We start from the raw sequence: 23,882 nt of genomic DNA, 5'->3' as shown, positions 1-23,882 counted from the left end.
CTGGCTTCAGAACATCCCACTCCACTGACACATGCCTTCTCTATTTAAACGACCACATCAAACAAGAGGTGGACGCGGGCAAATACTGCGGCATGGTCATGCTGGACCTACAAAAGGCCTTCGACACTGTCAATCACACCATTCTGATTGACAAGCTAAAAGCAATTGGTTTTGATAGTCTATCAGTGAGCTGGATGCAATCCTACCTGGAGGGGAGAGAGCAGATGGTGGAGGTAAACGGTACCCTATCCCCCCCCCTCACAGTAAACTGTGGTGTTCCACAAGGAAGCATACTAGGTCCGCTACTGTTCCTAATTTATGCAAATGACATGTCGTCAGCTTGTGACTGCAACTTGTTCCTGTTTGCGGACGACTCAGCCCTGCTGGTCTCTGACAAGAACAAGTTACAGGTTGAAAAAACCCTCAGCTCAGAACTAGGCAAAATCTGCATATGGCTCGCTGATAACAAACTATCATTACACATGGGCAAAACAGAGTCCATTCTCTTCGGTTCAAATAACAAACTCAGCAAGACCGACGGCTTCTCAGTTACAGTGGGTGACAATATTGTCACAAGGAAAGAAGATATTACCTACCTGGGTTCCATCCTAGAGGCAAATCTTTCCTGTGACAAAATGGCATCCAATGTAATAAAAAAAGTCAACCAACGAACTCGATTCTTGTACCGGATCTCCTCACTGGTAAACAAGAATACCCTGAAGACTCTAGCAGGAGCACTCATTCAAGGGTACTACGACTATGCTTGCACCTCATGGTACCAAAGCACCTCAAAGGCGCTAAAAACAAAATTACAAACATCTCAAAACAAACTGGTCAGACTACTGCTTGACCTTACTCCTAGAACCCACCTCACCCCTGCCCACTTTGACAACCTAGGATGGCTTAGAGTAGACGACAGAGTACAGCAACTTGCAATGGGCCTGGTCTACAAGATACACTACACGACCAAGGTACCCATGTACATGACAAAATACTTCCCAAAGGTCAGTGAATACCACGATCACAACACCAGAGGGAGCTCCACAAATCATGTTAAACCCAGATTCGGCTCAAACAAGGGACTAAACACGTTTCGCAATTATGCCACATCAATGTGGAACGCCCTACCCAAAGCTGTAAAGGAATGTCAATCACTACCCACTTTCAAAAACACTCTCAAAAAACACCTAAGGGAGACTGCAACTCGAAACTGGCCCCTGTAAATGTCCGAACACAACCCCCTCCAATGTACAGTAAATTACCAAGTATGGTCTTGTCAATAATCCAATGTACAGTGTTGTTTGTACAGTTGTACAGTGTCCCCCACCCACCCCTCCTACCCAACCCCCCCCCCCCCCCACTCTTACCCAACCCCCCCCCCCTCCTAACCAACCCCCCCCCCCCCTCCTAACCAACCCCCCCCCCCCCCCACCCACCCAACCACCTCCAATGTACAGTCCCCCCCCACCCCCACCTACCCAATCCAATGTACAGTTTCCACGCCTAATGTATACTCTTTTCTTTCTGGACTCTTTTTGTATCACAAACAGTACTGTAATTGCAAATCTGGTATGTCATAAATGTATAGATGGAGCAGTACTGTCTATCTGTATGTCATGTATGTCATATATGTTACGATGAATTGAAAATGGGGGACCCTGATGTAAACAAGACGAAAGTCTTTCTCTGGTCTGCATCCCCTTAACAATTGTATGTATTGAGCTGTACTGTACTGTACCCATTCTGCAATCTGTTAATAAAGTTTTCATTCATTCATTCATTCATGGGGGAGGGGGCACGTCCGCGCCCGCGTCACCCCTCCTTCTCCACCTGGGGGAGCTATTTCACAAGAGCAGGCCCTTGCCCTGTAACATCTGCCGTGGAAGAGGGCCGCTTGATAAGACAATCAAGCCCCCGCCTCGCTGCTTCTCGGTACCGTATGTGCCGCTCCACACAGCCGGGAACCACCAAGCCCCCGCCCACCTTCTGCACTGTCAACTAAAAGCACTGATCCTAATACATACACACAGTTGCATCACGGTTCTTCTGCCTGCAGACGCACACGCAAATGACACCAGCATAGTCTTTTGATTTATATAAAGTAGCTTTTTTCCTATCAGAAGTATTTTTCCTTAAATGACAAGATGTTGCAATTCAGGAGAACTTTTGAGACCGAAAAACACCAACTGCAAGAGCTGAACAACAGGCTCGGCAATTACCTATCGAGGACGCAGCAACTGGAGCACGAAAACGGATGTCTCGTCGCCGAGATCAACAAGCTTCGGCAGGCGAAGACCGTGGGCAAGCAAAACACATACAAGGCAGAGATGCGGGAGCTGCGAGGAATGGTGGGACAGCTGTCCTTTGAGAAGTCCCAGGCCGAGATGGAGAGGGAGAGGCTGTGGAGAGAGCTCCAGACGATCCAGTCCATGTGTCGCGAGGAGACCGAGGTGTCCAGAGACATAGGAGGCGAGATGACAGGTTATTAGTATTTGTATTTGAATTCATTTAGATACTATTGCTACTATATTATGTGCATACCAATTATTCGATTGTTCTATTATCCATCCATCTATCATCCATTGCAACACCATATCGCCGACACCCTGTTGGGGGATCTCCTTTGTTGGGGAAAGTCTGGGGGGGGGGTTGCAAAATTGCGGATTTTATGTTTTTTTTGTTTGTGTTGTGGATCTATGTTACTTGTTGATATGTAAAGCCCATCGAAGCGATTCGTTGTGATTTCGGGCGATACAAACACATTGATTTGATTTCATTTTAAAGGTTGCGAGAAGGAGCTCCAGCAAGTTCTCCAAACCAACGGCGCGCTGGAACAGCGTTTAACGCAACTGGAGACCGAGTACGAGCGCACGGAGGAGGCGCACCGACGAGAAAGCGCGCATGTCCGAAGTCAGGTCCACTCCAGGGTGGTGCCCGTCCTCCAGACCTACCAAGGTCCTCCAGCGGCTTCCATGGAGGATGTGCAGGAGTACGCCCGTAGCCTTTCCGAGGGATGGATCGACACGTATGAGATGTACCAGCAGAGGGTCGAAGAGATGGAGCGATCGATCAAAACGGACCAGGGGAAACTGGATGAATTCCAACGGGAGAAGATGCTTTACGCCTCCGAGTTTGACCAACTGCGCGCAGACGCGGAAAAACAAAACCAAGCGCAATTACACCTTCAAGGAGAACTCGGTCAGATGCAGGACAAATTCCGTGTGGAACTCAATCAGTATCAGGTAGCTACGGTTTTTGTTTTGGACCAATTGAAATGTTGGAATTTGTGATTTGATTCAAAACATGACATCAACTAAATACAAAATCTCCAGAATCCTATTCTCTCAATTGAATCGTCCCACCGCCCCTGGGATTCTGCCTCCACTTCGTCGTGTGCCACACCCACTGCCTCGAGCAAAACAATGCAATGTGCGCCGGGATGCAGCTGTAGCTGTTATTTGGCATCCCTGACGCATCTCTGATCAAGCTGGTTCTCAAATGAGTCCAACGCGAGTTGCTGATGATTAGAGATGTGTGTAATTCAAGAATAAAACACTGTAATCCATCCATCCACCCCACCATCACATTATGTGAATCCTACAATTAACCATAACTACTCAACACATGTCTCAAGAATAGAATAATAGAATAAAATATACTTTATTGTCATTATACTTGCGTACAACAATAGTAGGGACTCAAACTTATGGTGCTGGTAATAGAAAATATTAAAATAAGCATAAAATCATAAGTAATAAAAAAGGAACAATATCACAATATGATACTATACACACAAGTAATAAAAAAGGAACAATATCACAATATGATACTATACACACAAGTAATAAAAAAGGAACAATATCACAATATGATACTATACACACAAGTAATAAAAAAGGAACAATATCACAATATGATACTATACACACAAGTAATACAAAAGAGCAAAACAATGTCACAATACTATACAATATACAGAAAATACAACAATCACAGTCCCAGACCGAGGAGTTACTACACACACACACACACACAACACACACACACACACACACACACAACACACACAACACACACACACACACACACACACACACACACACACACACACACACACACACACACACACACACACACACACACACACACACACCTCCCCATGTTCTCAGCAATTCCAAACGGGCACAGTGCAAATAACGTCCAATGCCTTGTCCTCAAACAGGGCTGATGGGAAGTCTCTCTCTGGGGAGTGACATTCTGTCTGTGGCCCAGTCGAGCCTCAGTCTCTGGGGAGTGACATTCTGTCTGTGGCCCAGTCGAGCCTCAGTCTCTGGGGAGTGACATTCTGTCTGTGGCCCAGTCGAGCCTCAGTCTCTGGGGAGTGACATTCTGTCTGTGGCCCAGTCGAGCCTCAGTCTCTGGGGAGTGACATTCTGTCTGTGGCCCAGTCGAGCCTCAGTCTCTGGGGAGTGACATTCTGTCTGTGGCCCAGTCGAGCCTCAGTCTCTGGGGAGTGACATTCTGTCTGTGGCCCAGTCGAGCCTCAGTCTCTGGGGAGTGACATTCTGTCTGTGGCCCAGTCGAGCCTCAGTCTCTGGGGAGTGACATTCTGTCTGTGGCCCAGTCGAGCCTCAGTCTCTGGGGAGTGACATTCTGTCTGTGGCCCAGTCGAGCCTCAGTCTCTGGGGAGTGACATTCTGTCTGTGGCCCAGTCGAGCCTCAGTCTCTGGGGAGTGACATTCTGTCTGTGGCCCAGTCGAGCCTCAGTCTCTGGGGAGTGACATTCTGTCTGTGGCCCAGTCGAGCCTCAGTCTCTGGGGAGTGACATTCTGTCTGTGGCCCAGTCGAGCCTCAGTCTGGTGTAATATTGGCTACACCGACAAATAGAAATGCAGAGTTGTTGTATAAATCATTTAACTCTCCACAGTTCTAAATGGCATTAATATTTAAAGTTTGCCTTCTCATAGTAGGGCATTCATCTTGCATGCAGTGCAGTATTTCACCCGAGACCAAGTGGATTGAATAGCTGGAGTGAAATGACATGTGTCCCCTCAATGCATGGTATGGCTTTTAGCAACACCAGCCACCAATTAGCTGCCAGATAGACAAATCCTTATTACCCCTCTGGAGATGTAGCTCTGCAAGAAGCAGGTCATTAATCTGCAAGTGACGTGCAATGCTTTTACAGGAATATCATATTGAATGTTGTCAAAAAACGCAGACTACTGGTAGTCATTTCTCATCGTTCAAATGCAATACTGTCAATATGGTCATTAACATACATTGTGGGTGCGAAATGTCATTCTAGGCAACAGGCTTAAAACAAGAGTCGGGTTAGTGATCCGTTAGGGATCAGACTTCATTCATATGGGAAGTGCCCGGCCAGTTTAACATATTCCTCCTTTAAATAAGTGGTGACAGAGAATCAAAGTATTTTAAAGTAACAGGTGCAACATGTCAGACAGGCTCTGAACTGACGTTCCATGGTAAAATAAAAAAAAAGCACATAAACAAATAATGTAAAAACTACAATGTTAAGCCCTTCAGTGCTCCTAGCCTTGTTCAATTAAGCATTACATCACGCGCAGGAGTGCGTTATGAGAATTAGGCATGCTCTAATTATCATAACGCACGACTGCGCGTGGTGTAATGGCTTTTATACAACTGGCGCATTCATCCAACCTTATTGCTATACAATAAACATACATTAATTGAAGATTTATTGACAAAACCATCCACAGAAAAAGTAGTTCCAAAAAAAAGAAGAGAAGTTGCCTCCGTGTGGAAGCAGCTCGGAGGTGCGCTGTTTCAAGGCAAGAATGAAGTGAGCATGTGTTATTGGTTTGATTGATTGATTGATTGATTGAAAATTGTATTAATGTCCGCCTTGTTTCTAACTGGTTATGCTTAGGCCCTCTTTCGAAGTCGGTTATGCTTAGAGTTTGGAATCAGTGCTGGTGGTCTATCGCCCTGCTCTAAAGATAAACTCTAAGCATAACCGACTTCGAAAGAGGGCCTAAGCATAACCAGTTAGAAACAAGGCGGACATTAATAAAATGTTCAATCAATCAATCAATCATTCCAATAACACACGCTCACTTCATTCTTAGATGGCATGCACCTCCGAGCTGCTTCACAGCATGCCATCTAACAGTGAAGTGAGCGTGTGTTATTGGATTGATTGATCGATTGCTTGCCTTGAACATTTTATTAACAGTGAAATGAGTGTCCTTTTGACGAACAACAGACTTCCCGCGATTTATATTTTGTTCCACAATGAGTCATGACCAACCAATTACATAATCCAACATTGTGTAAGCAACTAACACATTCCACGTGACAGAATCGTTTTTGAATGAGTCGTTATGACGCTATCAACACATCCATTCGTAAAGATTATTGTCCGCCATCTTGGTTTCATTTCTAAAAACTCGAACTGGTGGAGTGATTGTAATTCGGTTGTGGACGGGTTCTGGGATCACGAGCGTGTGTTATGAAATACCCACGTCTAACTTGACTGTTTCAGCCAATCAGAATCAAGAAATTTGCATGCCATTGTATAAGTGTATATATGCCCCTAGCCCAGGGGTCAGCCACCTTTACTATCAAAAGAGCCATTTTCCCCCTCCCACAAAATAAAATTAATCTGGAGCCCCTTTCAAAATTAATTTACCCTTAAAATGAAGATAACACAGTGTATAATGTTTTATATAGTTATCCCCAAGCATACCCCACATTTAGCATAAAACACCTTACTATTGCATACTTTATACTTATAGCAGTTTGTTGCATTTATGAAATTATAAAACAACAAAAATATATTTGTTTACATTTTATTGCTGTTTTTACCTGTTATAACAAAGGAAAACCTCAAACTCTTATGAAGAGAATAAAAAGACTGGCATGTGTAGACCTACTTTGAAATAAAACACAGAAGAGGAGAAAAAGACTGGCATCTGTAGACCTACTTTGAAATAAAACCCAGAACTATGCAGGTATATTTGAGTCCTTCCCTTATTTGTGGAACATTTATCAAATAAAAAGTAGTCCACTTGAAAAAAGACTACCATGTGTAGACCTACTTTGAAATAAAACACAGAAGAGGAGAAAAAACACTGGCATCTGTAGACCTAAATATTATAGGTCTAATATATAAATATATTTTAATTTCAGTGTCAGTGTCACAGTATCACCTCGATCTCCAAAATAAGAGGCATTAAAAAGGAATAAAGTAAAAAAAAAAAAAAAAAAAAAAAAAAAAAATAATAATAATAATAATAATAATAATAATAATAATAATAATAATAATAATAATAATAATAATAATAATAATAATAATAATAATAAATTGCAACATGGAGCCACAGCTGAGTGGCTAAAGAGCCGCATGCGGCTCCGGAGCCGCGGGTTGCCGACCCCTGCCCTAGCCTTTTCTGAAGGCTGGATTGACACCTTTTAAAATGTATCAACATACAGTAGGGGTCGAAGGGATGGAACAATCAATCAGAGCAGATCAGGCGAGTCTTAAAAGCCCAGGGGTTATAAATGACACTCCATGCAGGACCACAATGACCTTAAATCCTTTTTCCCGCTCCCTCTTTAGATTATTATGGAGGAGCTGGAGCATGAGAGGAACATGCTGGCCCACAACATGGCGGAACAGATGCGGGACCATCAGCATCTCCTCCAGGTGAAGATGGACCTCGGCATGGAGGTGGCTGCCTACAGGTAAGACCTACATTTCACCATCTGTCCACCTTCCAATAGAAACAATGCATTTTAGTGGACGGCTTGGACCATTAATGGAGTTTCGGATGTCCCACGATCATGAAAACGAGATCATTTAGAATTGAACGATTATAAACTGCAATTACCATCAAACTACCATGATACTTTTTGTAAGGGATAAAGTGCATTGTATGGGTATAGTAAATATATTGGCATATTTATTACTATAATTATATTAATGAAACCCTCCTAGATAATAATAGTTAAGTTTAATATATAAAACAAACAAACATTAGACCTACCGAAATATGTAGGCCTAATGAAATATGAATGAATTAACTTGTTTTCAGTTATGCTTTGTAGAAAAACAATTGGTGATGCTGTTCAGTGTAAGCTTTCCCACAAATCGTTTCACTGTAGCAAGCCACTGACTTACCCTGTACATGACACCTAAACCTGACTCTACTGTTTTATGTGAGCTGATTCATCTCACGGTGGCACAAGTTGCACATTCAGTAGGCGTCACAGAGAGAGTGACTTAATCACTGCCACTGCAGGAACGCAATTACGATCTCCCATTGCTGGTTTGATATTAATTTAGTTCATGACATTTCCAGTTACATTTACCCTTCAAAGGCTGTGAGGCCGTTAACGTTGCCTTTGAAGGAGATCTATATCAAAGCTGAGGCCAAAAGAGCCTCTTCAGTGGAGCACCGTGGCTCATAGTCCTATTAGTGATTCCATCCATCACACCAGACCCAAAGCAGCTGCTCTGGTACCAAGTACCCCTGTTTGTATGCTCTGCCTGTCGTACAGTAGTTATATCAACTCCTCTGTGCACAGGAGGGTTTTTGTTGTCTTCCAAGTAGGGATGCACCGAATATTCGGCCACCGAAAATTATCGGCTGAAAATGGTTAAAAAAGGCACTTTCGGCTTTCGGCCGAAAAGGGATTTAGCACCGAAAAAATATCACAGAATGTCAAAGAACAGGGTTACGTTCGTAACCAAACGTGTTGTTATGATGACATAATCAAAACGCGGCTTCAGTCATTACATGCGCAACGTGTAACGTGAGCTCTTCAGCCCTGCGTTCTACAGCCTGTGATAATAACTCCTCTTGGGAGTCGCGCTGTTTCTATGTAAACTCCGCAAGCAACACGTCCAATAAATGCGTCTTTAACACATTCGGGGCCATTGGGATTAGACGGGGCCCACTCTATACGGCCAGCATTTCATAATAACCTTTCATTGTGTGTGAGGCTGTTTGTAGAGCTAAATCTATACTTTATATTATTGCCATCTGTCCATTCTCATTGTCAATTGACACTATAAACCGTCCCTTCAATATGCCATAAATAATTTAATTTAATTTAATTTAATTTAATTTAATTTAATTTAATTTAATTTAATTTAATTTAATTACGTGAAAAAGCTCTTACCTGTGGCCGGTTGGACTGCAAAAAGGATTTCCTAGTTATCGATCGCCATCTGGTAGATCCATATGTCCATTGGCTGATGCTATATTCCTTTACTGCACACTGAATTCAGTGTCCCAAAAACTATTCTAGGCGATCGGCTACATGCATAGCTTTAGGCTAACAGAAAAAGTCCATTCAAGATCAAAAAAGAAAAAAACACCGGTCTGTAACAGGGAACACTGCATTATCGAGACAGCGCCCCTACGAGGATCTGGCCGTTAATGCACTTTTCCGAATTCCAAGAGTAGGGTAAATCTGCAGTGCCGCTCTGTGACATTGAGTAGGATATTAAAATGGAATAAAAGCAACCTTGCCACGTATATATACGTGGTTGGCCCCGAATGTGTTAACATGCTTTATATCCTCGCCATTACTATGCCTGTCGCGGTTAAAAACCTTTTTAACTAACGTTAGCGTTAAGCTAGCTAACAACCTTCCATTCGTCTTTCACTCTCTTAAGCTACGCCATCCCCTGCTAAGAGTCATGGGAGATGTAGTAAATACAACAGTCCTTCCATGTAGGCTAGAACGCCGTGAATTATGACTCAGTAGCCACGACAGTAACATCATTAAGTCTGCTATAAGCTATTCTCCCTCTTGTGTGTGTGTGTGTGTCTTTATGCAGATCTTTATGCAGTTTTAAGCACCTTGGCTTTGTTCTGAATGCACTTTGTTGTAGTTATCCTACAGAGAAAAGAAAATGCACTTAAAGGGGAACTATTTTACTATTTCTTTCACTATTTGGGCACTTTTACACAATTCCTGTGAGTTTATGGAACACCTCTGTAATTATATATATTTTTTAATTCATTGTTTTGTATTTCTAATCAAGTCCTCAAAAACAGCATTTTTCTACCTGAAGATATTAAGCTGTTTTGAGGCTGGGCTCCTAAACCACTGTGTGGCCTTCGTGGCATCTGGGACATTATCATGCAGCGGTGTCTCTCTGACATCACAAATCATCACATTTTCAGATGACTCAGTTCAGTGAGGGTGAATATTGTGAGAGGAGAATTGGAAGAATGCGCCAATATGAGAATTAGAGACATAGATCATATTAATATAAGTCCACATAGCTAGGAAACAATGCTAAACACTGAAAAATGCCATTTATAAGATAGTTCCCCTTTAATGCACTTTTTGTTGTATGCAAAGAGAAAATGTTTAAATTGTACAATCTTTCAATCTGTCAGTCTGGAATTAATGTATGCATTCAAAAGTACTGAATAAATGTTTTATGGACCCATAATAGTGATTATTAATATTATTTAAGTTATGTTTTGCCATAATCATGTCTTTTACCATAATCAGGTAGCTGAACAAAAAAAAATACACATTATATATATATATATATATTTATATTAATAATTTTCTGCCTTTCGGCATTCGGTTTTCGGCCAACTGTTTCCTATTTTCGGTATTCGGTTTCGGCCAAGAATTTCCCATTCGGTGCATCCCTACTTCCAAGCTTCCAGCCAGCAGCTAGTTGTCTTCCAAGCTTCCAGCCAGCAGCTAGTTGTCCCCAGGTGTCTGAGGCTGCTGCCCACTGCTCCTAAATGGTTAGGATGAATCGGTCTGGAATTGCTCCACAGGGACAATAAAGTAGAAAAGTAGGTCATCTGTCAGTTAGTCTGTCTTTATTTTTCAAATAATGAGCCAGATAATTAAAGGTACAGTTTTAAGACTTGCAAAGGCCATCTTCTGCACCACTGCTACACCACAAGTTCAGTTGACCTTTCTCAAACACCACCCTCTTTTCCTGATCCTCCAATCGCAACCGTTGCTTCCTTCAGACGTAAAGTAGGCTGGTAAAGCTATGCCTCCTAAAATGTGAATAGGAAATACAGAAATACCGGCTACAGGCTTTCCGGTTTCCGGGCACCCCCTGATCCGTTTATAGTCCCCAGCGAAACAAACAACAAGCAGGTCTGTCAGCCTGTCGAGGGAGGCGATAACGAGGTTGTTTCTGGGGGGGATACATTTTCATGAGCACCGTGTCGTGATTTCAGGGGCGGGACTTCCTACCTGATTCCCACTTTCGGCCGTAGTGCTTGCCTTTACCAGGCTTTATCTCTCGAGATAAAGCTGGGAACGAGGTTAGACGTAAAGCAAAAGTGATTGGAGGATCAGGAAAAGAGGGCAGGATTTGAGATTGGGTCAGTTGATGTGACACTTGGTACAGACATATGAAGTTGTGCCAGCTCTACAACGTTCCCTCTTGGAGCCAGTTTTTCCGGGCCAATGTTGCCAAATTGTTTGCAGCTTTTCATGAATCGTGTGCTTTGTTTCTATCCAGCCTACATTTCCATTAGAGCATTTACAGTAGGAGCCTGGCTAAAAACATCAAGTACATCCAGCTTCTCCATATGGTTCATAATCATTAGATAGAGAGAGGAAGTCCCCCTGTCTTTTATCACTGCCATTATCATCACCTCTCGAGCCATGGTCATCATAACAACAGACGTGCTATTTTTATACAAAGATACTCTGTGGATCCATTTACAGTGCATGGCTATTTATATCAAGCAACAAGACATGTTATATATTAATCTCATAAGGTTATGCTCTCGTGTTTTCACCTCTCCTATCCATAAAACGTCCGTAAACTGGTCTTATCTACAGATAGAAACAGACTAAGAAACGACGTAAACTCCATGATCAAAACTGCAAAAAAGAATTTCATCAATGACAAAACTGAGGAAAACAAAAACAAACCACGTGAACTTTGGAAATTACTCAATAATCAACTAGGATGCAGTAAAAAACTTAAAACCAGATTCTCAAACATAAACATAAAAACGGACAACACGCTCATCACAGACAAGCTGGATGTAGCCAATTACTTAAACATTTTCTTCACAAACATAGCCACAACACTGGTAAACAAACTACCCTCCCACTCAGGGCTTTATGGGGTAGAACACATAGTAGCTTACTACAAAAACCTAGGGGTCCGCAAGGACGACTTCAAGCTAGAAATGGTAACAACAGATGAGGTACTCAATAAACTGAGCGCCCTCCAACCTAACAAGGCCACTGGCCATGACAACATCCCCTCCAAATTCCTCAGAGACTCAGCAGCCGCCATCACCCCAATCATCACACACATAATAAACCTCTCCATAAAACAGGGACACGTCCCCAAGGACTTCAAAATTGCGAGGGTGACCCCTCTGCACAAAAAGGGCAGCAAATTAGACCCAGGCAACTACCGCCCTGTTTCTATTCTCACCTCCATCTCGAAAGTCATGGAAAAAATAGTCTACGAACAGGTCGAAAAGTACCTAGCGGAAAAAAATCTAATCTACGAATTCCAATCTGGCTTCAGAACATCCCACTCCACTGACACATGCCTTCTCTATTTGAATGACCACATCAAACAAGAGGTGGACGCAGGCAAATACTGCGGCATGGTCATGCTGGACCTACAAAAGGCCTTTGACACGGTCAATCACTCCATTCTGATTGACAAGCTAAAAGCAATTGGTTTTGATAGTCTATCAGTGAGCTGGATGCAATCCTACCTTGAGGGCAGTGAACAGATGGTGGAGGTAAACGGTACCCTATCCCCCCCTCTCACAGTGAGCTGTGGTGTTCCACAAGGAAGCATACTAGGACCGCTACTGTTCCTAATTTATGCAAATGACATGTCGTCAGCTTGTGACTGCAACTTGTTCCTGTTTGCGGACGACTCAGCCCTGCTGGTCTCTGACAAGAACAAGTTACAGGTTGAAAAAACCCTCAGCTCTGAACTAGGCAGAATCTGCATATGGCTCGCTGATAACAAACTATCATTACACATGGGCAAAACAGAGTCCATTCTCTTCGGTTCAAATAACAAACTCAGCAAGACCGACGGCTTCTCAGTTACAGTGGGTGACAATATTGTCACAAGGAAAGATGAAATTACCTACCTGGGTTCCATCCTAGAGGCTAATCTCTCCTGTGACAAAATGGCATCCAATGTAATAAAAAAAGTCAACCAACGAACTCGATTCTTGTACCGGATCTCCTCTCTGGTAAACAAGAATACCCTGAAGACTCTGGCAGGAGCACTCATTCAGGGGTACTACGACTATGCTTGCACCTCATGGTACCAAAGCACCTCAAAGGCGCTAAAAACAAAATTACAAACATCTCAAAACAAACTGGTCAGACTACTGCTTGACCTTACTCCTAGAACCCACCTCACCCCTGCCCACTTTGACAACCTAGGATGGCTTAGAGTAGATGACAGAGTACAGCAACTTGCAATGGGCCTGGTCTACAAGATACACTACACGACCAAGGTACCCATGTACATGGCAAAATACTTCCCAAAGGTCAGTGAATACCACGATCACAACACCAGAGGGAGCTCCACAAATCATGTTAAACCCAGATTCGGCTCAAATAAGGGACTAAACACGTTTCGCAATTATGCCACATCAATGTGGAACGCCCTACCCAAAGCTGTAAAGGAATGTGGATCACTACCCACTTTCAAAACCTCTCTCAAGAGACACCTACGGGAGACTGCAATGCAACACTGGCCCCTGTAAATATCCTAACCCAACCCCCTCCAATGTACAGTCATTTACCTAGTATGGTCTTGTCAATAGTCCAATGTACAATTTTGTTTGTTTGTACAGAGTCCCCCCCCCCCCCCCCCCCTCAATGTACAGTTTTGCTTGTTTATACAATGTGCCCCCCCCCCCCCCCCACCCACCTCCAATGTAAATTACCCAGTATGGTTGTCAATATCCCAGTGTACCCAACCCCCCCCACCCAACCTCCTCCAATGTACAGTTTCTACGTCAAATGTATATACTCCCTTTTCTTGACTCCTTCTGTATCACAAACAGTACTGTATTTGCAAATCTGGTATGTCATAAATGTATAGATGTAGCAGTACTGACTATCTGTATGTCATGTATGTCATATATGTCCTGATGAATTGAAAATGGGGGACCCTGGTGTAAACAAGACGAAAGTCTTTCTCTGGTCTGCATCCCCTTAACAATTGTGTGTATTGAGCTGTACTGTATTGTACCCATTCTGCAATCTGTTAATAAAGTTTTCAATCAATTCAATCAATCAATCAGTATAAGATAAGATATTCCTTTATTGAACCCCTGGGGAAATTCGGGTGTCATAGCAGCTTGGGGGAGGGGAGGTATTGGCAGGGTAGTCAAGTCAACTTTATTTATAAAGCATGTTTAAAAACAGAGTTGATGAAAGTGCTGTACAAGGCCTTATAAATAATTACACATTCCAATACGGTAAAGCAGGCATACAAAGATCAGTACATAGAAGAGACATAATACACTATATACAAGCAGCACAAAACCCATTAAGAAGATTCAAACGCTAGTGAATAGAAGTATGTTTTTTTTTTTTGTGATCTTTTCCCCCCTCCTTTTTCCTCCGATTTTCTCCCATCCCAATGTTAGTCGTTATGCCAATTCCCAATCCCCTTCCTGGTCGCTGCGCACTTACGGTCTGGGAGAGTGGAGGCTATCACGTGCTTGAATAGAAGTATGTTTTAAGCCGAGACTTGAAATAATCGATGGATGGGGGGAGTCTGATGGAAGAGGGAAGGCTATTCCATAGTCTAGTCTTCTAGGGGCTGTAACTGCGAAAGCACGGTCCCGTGCGGTTGGGTAATAGTAGTAATAGTAGGGTAATATCCCACAAGTCTTACTGTAAGTCCAGCCTTGTAAAGTTTTATAGTGGGTGTTTTGTGTGTGTGTTTGTGTGTGTGTGTGTGTGTGTGTGTGTGTGTGTGTGTGTGTGTGTGTGTGTGTGTGTGTGTGTGTTTATCTGGGTCCCTCATTGCCCTTGGCGTGTTCTTCTCTATTAGTTAGTTTACTGAGTTTGCATAACGTATGACGTATATCATGCCAGTTAGGGTACCTTGTATATACTGCACCTGTGTATACGGTTTACTTTACTTTACTCATAGTATACTCAGATTCCATATTTATTGTAACGTATAATAGAACTGATGGGGCATACAGACCCTCATTTGCACATTTGATTACATGGTAGGCAGGGACTACAGATGAAAACTAGCTCATTAGCTAATTCTGGCACATTTACATTGATGTGGAAACTAAAGATGTTGATTAATGTGCACTGTCCCCGCGTAAAAAATAAATAAATAACTTAACTCATTCTTATATTCAGAGTTAATTATATTGTTTACACTTTATTTCAATTTCTATTATAATTCTATTCCCTATATTTATGTCATTCTACTATTACCCTGCCCATACAGTACCTGTACCCCCCTCCCCCATGCTGCTTATGGCACTCGAATTTCCCCAAGAGGATCAATAAAGGAATATCTTATCTTATTTTGCTGGTAATTGTTTGATTGTGTACGTCTCTATATGGAGCGTTCTCCTCTCGCCTTTGTTTTGAATGTCTGGAATAAGCAGCATGTTCCCTTAACTAATTCAGAGCCACGCCCATATGACCAAATTAGGTCTAGATTGCCACTGCTTTAATCAATGGGAGGACGGGGATATTTGCGAACGCTTAAACTATATCTTAAATTATGGCTATGGGTCTAATACACCCGTCGCTTATCAATGACTTGCTTGCAGTTAACATGTACGTAACGTATTGTTTCTTCATCTGTACATTTCCGTTTGATACCATTTTGAATACGAGTATAGTTTTGGAGATTTCTAGTAATTCCAGAGAAAGACACGATAATAGCCCTTTAGTGGAATACACAAAACACGTTGGAATTTTTCGGCTGATTTATGAATAGTTTTCAAATAAACACTAGATTATCGATAGTATATGTGTCCTCATGTACGAAGAGAAGCGGGGTCTGAAAACATCTGATTACCCCAAGATTCATAACATAAAGGCCTTACCTCACATCTGATGTCATGCAAAAAGATTAATCCAATTCCTGATCGCCATTCCAAATATCGATCGCGTCCATTGATCCAACGTTATAGTCCAAAACACGATGATCCACGATGCTCCCAGTCCCCCAGTCAATGCAATAGTATCCATCTGCATGCCCGAGAAGTAAAACCTGGACTGGACTTATTTTTTTGATGCACATTCCCAGCCAATCCAATCCAATGATGTGCAATACCATCCGGGAGACGATAGGCGGCGGTATTTGCCCTTTGCGAGCTCAGACCCATTCCCAATGATAACGTCAGGCTGGATGGATGAAAAATGAATGGATATCGCTAATAAAAGAAATAACGATTAAAACCTGACTATACTCGTGATTGGCACTCAAGCGATGGCGAGTTAACCCAACTATACTCGTGGTTGGCACTGAATGGGTTAAGAGACATGCTGGTGGCATGTTCTCTCTGTGTCACAGGCCGGCCTCTGCATTGGGACCTATTTGTAAAGTGCAGACAGCAGTGCATTGTAGCTGTTATTTTTAGGTGTGTCTTTTCAGGGGAAGCACTCTCCAGAGAGGTTATTCCCTTAGGAAGGACTACTGCTCTGCCCTGTTTCTTTCCGTCGAACCGTGGCCAATAAAGGTGAGCTGGTCAACCCGACTGGTTATTCTGAGGAAGCTTTAGGTTTGTTATCATGCGTTTGCTGACCAGAAATCTATTGCATTTCTGACTAGGTGGTCCGTGGGTTGATCTTGGTCGCCTCACGTGTTTGTATTCAAGGTTTAAGATGGCAGAGCTGGGTGATCTACATCCTCTTTTGAGGTATCTTGTGTGTTGATAACGCTTTACTTCTCAACGAGGCAATATAATGTGCCTTTTGGAATCTAAACTTTACCAAATGATCTACAATGATTTTATTTTACCCTTGACTTTATTGACATGTTGTTGTTGTTGTTTTGTTTTTGTACAGAGCCCTATTGGAAGGCGAGCGAATAGATATACAAGAGGCACAAAGGAGGGTACATCAACATCAAAGAGAGAGAATAATAGGTATTGTAAATCATTTACGTGATTATTTACGTTCTTTTTCATGTTTACATGGGAGGAATTTGTAGTTTTAAAAGGGCACGTTGCCAATTATCAACCTTAATCCTATCGTTCTGTCACAAGCAGGACATGTGACAATTGGACGTTTAACTCGCCTGTGTGTTCTGTGTCTCGAGACCGCATCGTCACCCTGAGAAATTCCTCTGGGTGATGTCACCAAGAGGAGAGCAGACCTCTAGCAAACTGTTTACTCGACTTTCCAAGTTGGGCCCACTAGGGTTGAAGATAGTTGAGGAGATGGTACTGTATCTGCAGTTCACTAGAGGTCTGCTCTTGAGACACAGAATATATCGGTGAGTCATATGTCCGATTATCACACGTCCTCCTCACAACAGAACAGATAGGATTAACTCATTCAGCGTCGGAGCGATATGCCCGATATAGGTCTAGTACGCCACCGCTTTAATCAATGGGGGGATTGCGAGATTTGCGAGTGCTTAAAATATATATTAAATTATAGCTATGGGTCTAATACACCCGTCGATTATCAGTGAGTTGCTTCCAGTCAACATGTACAAAACGGATTGTTTTTTCATCAGTACATTTCCGTTTTATACCGTTTTGAATATGAATATAGTTTGGGTGCTTCTGTGTAATTCCAGGAAAAGACGCGATAATGGCGTTTTAGTGGAATACACTAAACACGTTGTCATTTTTCGCTTGATTATCGAATCTTCCTGAAATCAACGCTAGATCATCATTATTATCCTTCCTCGTGCAAGAATGAAAAGAGCCTCGTAGCGCGAGGCTCCCCCAGTCCCCTCCTACACTCAACGGCACACAGCCACACACACACATACACACAGAGACAGCGTCGTTTGGGGTAGAAATAAATATCAGATCAACGATCAAATTCATATATAGTGTTCCTACCTTGTACCTGATGTAATACAAAAGAAATAATCCAATTATCTGATCGCCATTCCAAATACTGCTCGTGGAGGTCCGTACCACATTACCGACCGTTACAGACTGACGGGCCGGCGGGGTTACTGTTCCATGCCATTGTTGTTGAGGCCTACCTTGCCTGAGTATTTAAACCCCGCCCGCACGGCTCGGATCGTCCCAGAAAATAAACTACACCATTCCCAATGGAGTGCAATACCAGCTGGAAGGCGTAGACGGCGGTATTTGCCCTTTTGCGAGCTCAGACCCATTCCCAACGATAACACCAGGCTGGATGGATGGAAATGAATGGATATCGCTAATAAAAGAAATAACGATTAAAACCCGACTATACTCATGATTGGCGCTCAAGCGATGGCGAGTTAACCCGACTATCATCGTGACTGGCGCTGAATGAGTTAAGGTTGAAAATCGGCGTGTGTGCCCCTTTAAGTATTTACTTTTGCAAATGAAAATGCTTTAGTATTATTTGATGAATTACACACTGTGACTTGCTGTTTTAGGGAACATTTACATTTAGCTTGATGCTTTTATCCAAAGCGACTTACAGTACAAGTTGTGAACAACATGTCAGCAGGAGGGGTACATCTCTGGCAGCTAAGGGTCAGTGGCATTGTTCGTCAAATTAGTGTCGAACTTGAGTGTTAGACTCTGAATGCATAGCAGTATAGACATATTAGCATGATAGGTAGTAGTATAAGGTACATAATAGTAAAAGACAGTAAGATGGTTTTACATTTTTTGTAATTTCAGATATTAGAACAGGAAACGGATGTTTCAAAATGACATTACGTATCAAACGTTTTAAACGTATGTTTGTGTATGACATTCGGATACGTTCTCTACTTCAGATATCAAGGTGCCTTCACAGCCTTACGCTCCGAGAGTTTCCACCTCGAGCAGACAACACCTGGACGTGAGGCACACAGAGCAGACGTCGAGCCTGAGACGATCTCCGGTGCCCAACTCTGGTTCCATGAGTCCCTCCCGGGTCATTCCTATCTCCATCACAGGCAGGGCATCACAACACCAGAGCCCTGCGTCCAGGAGGGACATGGTCTCGTTCACCAAAGCCCGGGCGGGCGCTGCCGTCACTACCTCCACGGAGAACCCTGCGGCCCAGAGTCCCAGTCGAAGTGCTCAAGATGTGCAGAGGAAGGTAGCAGAGGAAAAGAGCGTGAAAGTCAAAGCGGTCTCCCAGCTCTCCGTAAGCGGTAAATCCAGTCCCGTCGTCTCACCCGCAGCTGACCTCAGATCAGTGAGAGTGATCGAACCGCCGACGAGGAGCCTGGTTGGAAACACGGAGGTCGACGCAGAAAGGAAAGCAAGAGATGACAGAAAGGAGAGCGGGAATGCATATGGGAGTGACACTGAGGATAAAGGAGGCGTGGAACGTAGGGTGGTGGCCCGGAGGGAGAAGAAGATTTCGGAGTCCGTGGAGGACATCATTGAGAAAGTGATGAGACCCGCAGGTTTGGACAGCTCGTCTGGAGACAAGATTACCTACCACGTGGAGAGGACGGAGCAGGAGGATGGCACGATCAAGACGCAGATCGTCCTGGAGTCCAAGGTGGAGGAGGAGCTGGACCTCTCAGAGGACTCCGTCCTGGATGACCTCTTCGGTAGGGGGACGAAGAAGATGACCCTGGAGGACATCAAGGGAACGGCTACAGGAACCATGATCCAGGATCTGCTGAGCAGCCTGCAGGGAGCGGAGGACTTCGGCAACAAATCGGTCAACGTGGAGATCATAGAGGAGCCGGTGGAGTCTCAGAGTGATGAGGAGGATGACGACTTTGAGCTGGAGTCTCTACCCGAGTTCGCTCAGATCTCTTCGACGTTCTGCCAGATCGAGGAGCTCGAGAACATGCCCCACGACTTGGAGCACCATAGAAGCGGCGATGACTCCTTAAAAAGCCCCAAGACGGTCCATGGCAAGAATGGACCTGTGCCAGTCCAAGAGGCCTCCAGAGGGAACGAATTCTTATACGTCCCAGATTCTCAGGAGTATTTCGTCTCCACGCCGGAAGAGAACTTGTCGGAACCCGAGGACGGCGGCAGTATAACTTCGTATGGCCACTATGGCATAGTGGACGACCTGTCGGATGAGCGCTATTATCAAGATGAAGGGATCCCGGCGAACAGGATGACTCCTGAGAAAAACGACGACTATAAGTTCATGTCGAGTGATTTTGTCCAAGGAGAGAGTTTCCCAGAGTGCATCATTGAAGAGGAGGTGCATGTCTCCCCCACGGTGCAGGAGTCGATGCTGGAGTTCCTGAAGCAGGACTCTCTGGACCCCAAGGACCAGCTGAAGGGAGCACTCGAGAAGCTGCAAGGCTCCATGTCGGGTCCACTGAAAGACGAACTGGCCTTCCTCACAAGAGTCAGCGGCGCCGATTCGCCAAATCTGTCCGTCCACGTCAAAAAAGTGCAGCAGTCCAATGACAACGGAACCACGACCATCGTGGCAGAGATGAACATCTCTCAGACCCTGGAAGAGTCCGGGCTGCTGGACACAGAAGGAGACGATCTATCCGAGGAGCAGATCATGGCTGCGCTGCGGTCCTCCCACCCGGAGTTCCTCCAGAGCGGAGCAGAGGGAGGGTACAGCCTGAGATTCTCCAGAGACGAGCATGTTCTAAGCAGTGAGCCAGCGCCGCAATATCACACCGTCGACCAACCGCTGAAGGTCTCTGATGAGAAAAGAATCGCAACCGTTTACCTCGACAGCCCTACAGATGACTAGTTAAGAACCCGGTCGATATTGTCAAATTACAATATTCTACATCAAAAGTGTGTGCTGATGAAGCAACGTAAAATACACAAAATATACGTTTGCTATCCGACAAGGTGATAATGCTGTAATTACTGCAGTAAAACAACTACTCTAACTGAATAACACGCATGCACATTGGTGTCCTACCTGTGCAGCTAATATTAACTGGGAGAAATCGAGTTATTAAGTTGAAAGAGGAAAACACTTTGCTATGGTATTAATTGCAGCATTACTTCACAAGAAAAGCGAAATACCTAATACTAAGCCTGACTTTAATTTCTACTGGCTAGCTTTAGTTTAGACACACAAGTGTTTGTTTTTTGTTGTTGCCAATAGTAAACCTTTCACACGCTTGCACGGTTTCTCCTGAGAAAATTAGATCTCTATTTTTGTACTAACCTGTGCTACACAGCTTTCATGTTCCTTCTGCTTGACAGACCACTACCAAATATGGAATGATGCTAATATCTATTCTCCAACACTGTGATTTATGTTAGCTCTTAGCATCTAACATGTACAGAACATAGTGTGGCTTGACTGTAGCTAAGACAACTTATATATATATATATATATATTATATAGATATAAAGCAGAAATGGGGAGAAAAAGAAGAAGCTTGTGGTTTGTTGCCAAGTGGGAATCCTAGTAAGTGTTGATGTAGAGCCTGTTGCAAGTACATACAGAGGGATTTGAAAGTGTTTGATATGGAACATACATGCTAGTGCATCTTCTACCTACTGTATCTCAAACGTTGCTCTCTACTCATGACATATATGTTTAAGTCTGTTTAGAGGGGGCATATTGTAGGGATTGTTGAATCTTCCTATACTTGTATTTAATCAAGGCTGTTTGATCTGAACCTATTTGATCATCAGCTAGATTTACATTATAGTTAAAAAATAATTATCATCACCCCCCCCCCCCCCCCTTGAACTGATTGTAACCCTCTTTGGAATGCCTCCAATCAACAGGCAATTTGAGGAAAGCAACAGTTGTGATTGGCTGATAAAGAAAAGAGAGCGGTGCGAGGTCAATTGAGAGGACCGGTACTGTCTGCCAATTAGGATGAATTATTGTGACTTTCTGCATGTGAGATTAAATTTTCAAAATCATTCAGGAGATATCTCTTAATTAACAACTGTAACTAAACTATTTGGTTGACGAGGCACATTATTCTTACCCCGAGACATTGAAAACAAATCTTAAATAATATTTAAATACTGTATGACCCCCGTCTTAATTTCCAAAAGAGAGGTGTCTACTTGAAAAGCCAGCGGTGAGGTAACGGACGTGAGATTGAAACTGAGAGCTAGAGAGAAACTGATAAACGATGAGGGATACACAGCCTTAATGGTGTGAGGGACAGTTAGAATATAATCACATTCTAATCACAGTATAGTGTGTTTTTAAACTGCTTTCGACTTGAGTAGACTCTGCCGGTGATCAGAATGCCGGCCAGCAGGATCCACCTTTGCGTTTTCTGAGATGATTGTTCACAAATCGTAGTTATTTTTGGACCACCGGCTTAGTGGCACTGTGTGCTGATGATGGTGTGTTGTGCTACGAGTGGTTAGCAACATGGCCATTATAACCCACTAAGTGTCCTGCACGTCTTCTCTAAGCTGCTTTAAAGCTCTCGCTCACTAATCAGTGACAGTGGTCGAAGATGAACCCTTTTAGGTAGAATCTGTAATTCCGTCAAACAGCGACCTCTGGGAAAGAGAGCCCGTGCTTGGTACCGCACCTTGTTTAGAAGTGGCTGTTTGACGGAATTACAGATTCTACCTTTAGGTAAAAGTAGAAATACCCAGATAAAATAGTACTCTGGTAAAAGTAATTATTGTATTTCATTCAACCCTTAATCCACTGAACTCTAAACTCTATGCAGTTTTAAATGTGAAGCCTGCTAGCTTTAAGAGGACCTAACCAGCATAACTGGACCACATACCACTTCATCATAACCTTTAGACTCTAAAGGTTATGAAGTGATATGTGGTCCAGTCATGCTGGCTCTGGTTACACCCTCTTGAAGTTGGCAGGCTTCACATTTGAAATGTCATCTCTGTCAATTTATGTCACGTTTTAGGCCTATATACAAACTCTTTTTCAACATAGCATGGTAGCTGATGAGTTCAGACATGGCCATCGTTTTTTGGGGGGGGTTGCAGAGGCCATATTGAGAAGAGGTAGATTTGTCTCTCAAAAAATATAGCTAATATGAAAGACAACCCCCTCCCCAAGAGGCCAAACATAAGTGTCAAAACATTTATATATCCTTCTTACCTGTAACTATATTGACCAACAATTTCAGAGCCTTACTGCATTATATTCCATTATATTTGTGTCAGCAGCTACCTGAATGTTGTCGTTTCCTTTACATAAATAAAGACTTCCACCATAAATAAATGCACAAATTGGTGCAGAAAAGTACACCAGAATGCAGGAAATTAAGTGTTTGACACAGACAATTTCCTGGGGGACTTGGTTACTTCCACCACTGATCATTGTGCACTGTTATTTTCTTTTGATCTAATAGCACCGTCACATTCTAAGAAGCTAAGAATGTGGAAAATCCAACCATGTGTATGAATTACATCCTCTCAAACTGAACTCAAGAGTGAGGAAACTGTGCTTTAGAGACCAGAGGAATGAAACAGCTGTTCAACAGGATGTTTTGTACTAAAGTGCTCAGATACAATACATACAAATAGTCCTTTTACATTCAATAAACAAGTTATTTGTATCAAAACCTTTCCAATATACTGTTTGTATCAGCACACTGACAAAGTTTAGTTTTGAGAAATGCTAAAACATTGGTTACTGTATAACCTTTGTTTATAGATCATTTGGATTATATGTGCCATTTCATAGCAATGGCGCAGCAAATAATACATAATAATAGATATGACAAACCTCACAATCTGTTTGAATGAAATTCTTAATTTCTTTGTTACGGTTTTCAGTCATCATTTGAATACTTGTTCATACCTTAAACGCAATTAAAACTACTTGAGTGATTT

At 43.0% G+C, this 23,882-nt stretch overlaps 1 protein-coding gene across 1 annotated transcript; it reads left to right on the top strand.

The window, feature by feature from the left end:
* Positions 1-2,067: 2,067 nt before the first annotated feature.
* Positions 2,068-23,879, top strand: synm (synemin, intermediate filament protein). The gene is made up of 5 exons (XM_084334548.1): positions 2,068-2,481; positions 2,785-3,242; positions 7,604-7,728; positions 17,041-17,120; positions 18,935-23,879. Exons 1-5 carry the CDS (start codon positions 2,145-2,147, stop codon positions 20,830-20,832), a joined length of 2,898 nt encoding a protein of 965 aa, XP_084190674.1. The 5' UTR covers positions 2,068-2,144; the 3' UTR covers positions 20,833-23,879.
* The last annotated feature ends 3 nt before the right edge of the window (positions 23,880-23,882 follow it).

The sequence above is a fragment of the Notolepis coatsorum genome (assembly GCF_963971535.1).
Source record: "Notolepis coatsorum genome assembly, chromosome: 18".
Taxonomy (NCBI): domain Eukaryota; kingdom Metazoa; phylum Chordata; class Actinopteri; order Aulopiformes; family Paralepididae; genus Notolepis; species Notolepis coatsorum.
Note: the sequence above shows the minus strand (reverse complement) of the source record. Positions and strands in the feature narration are given on the sequence as shown.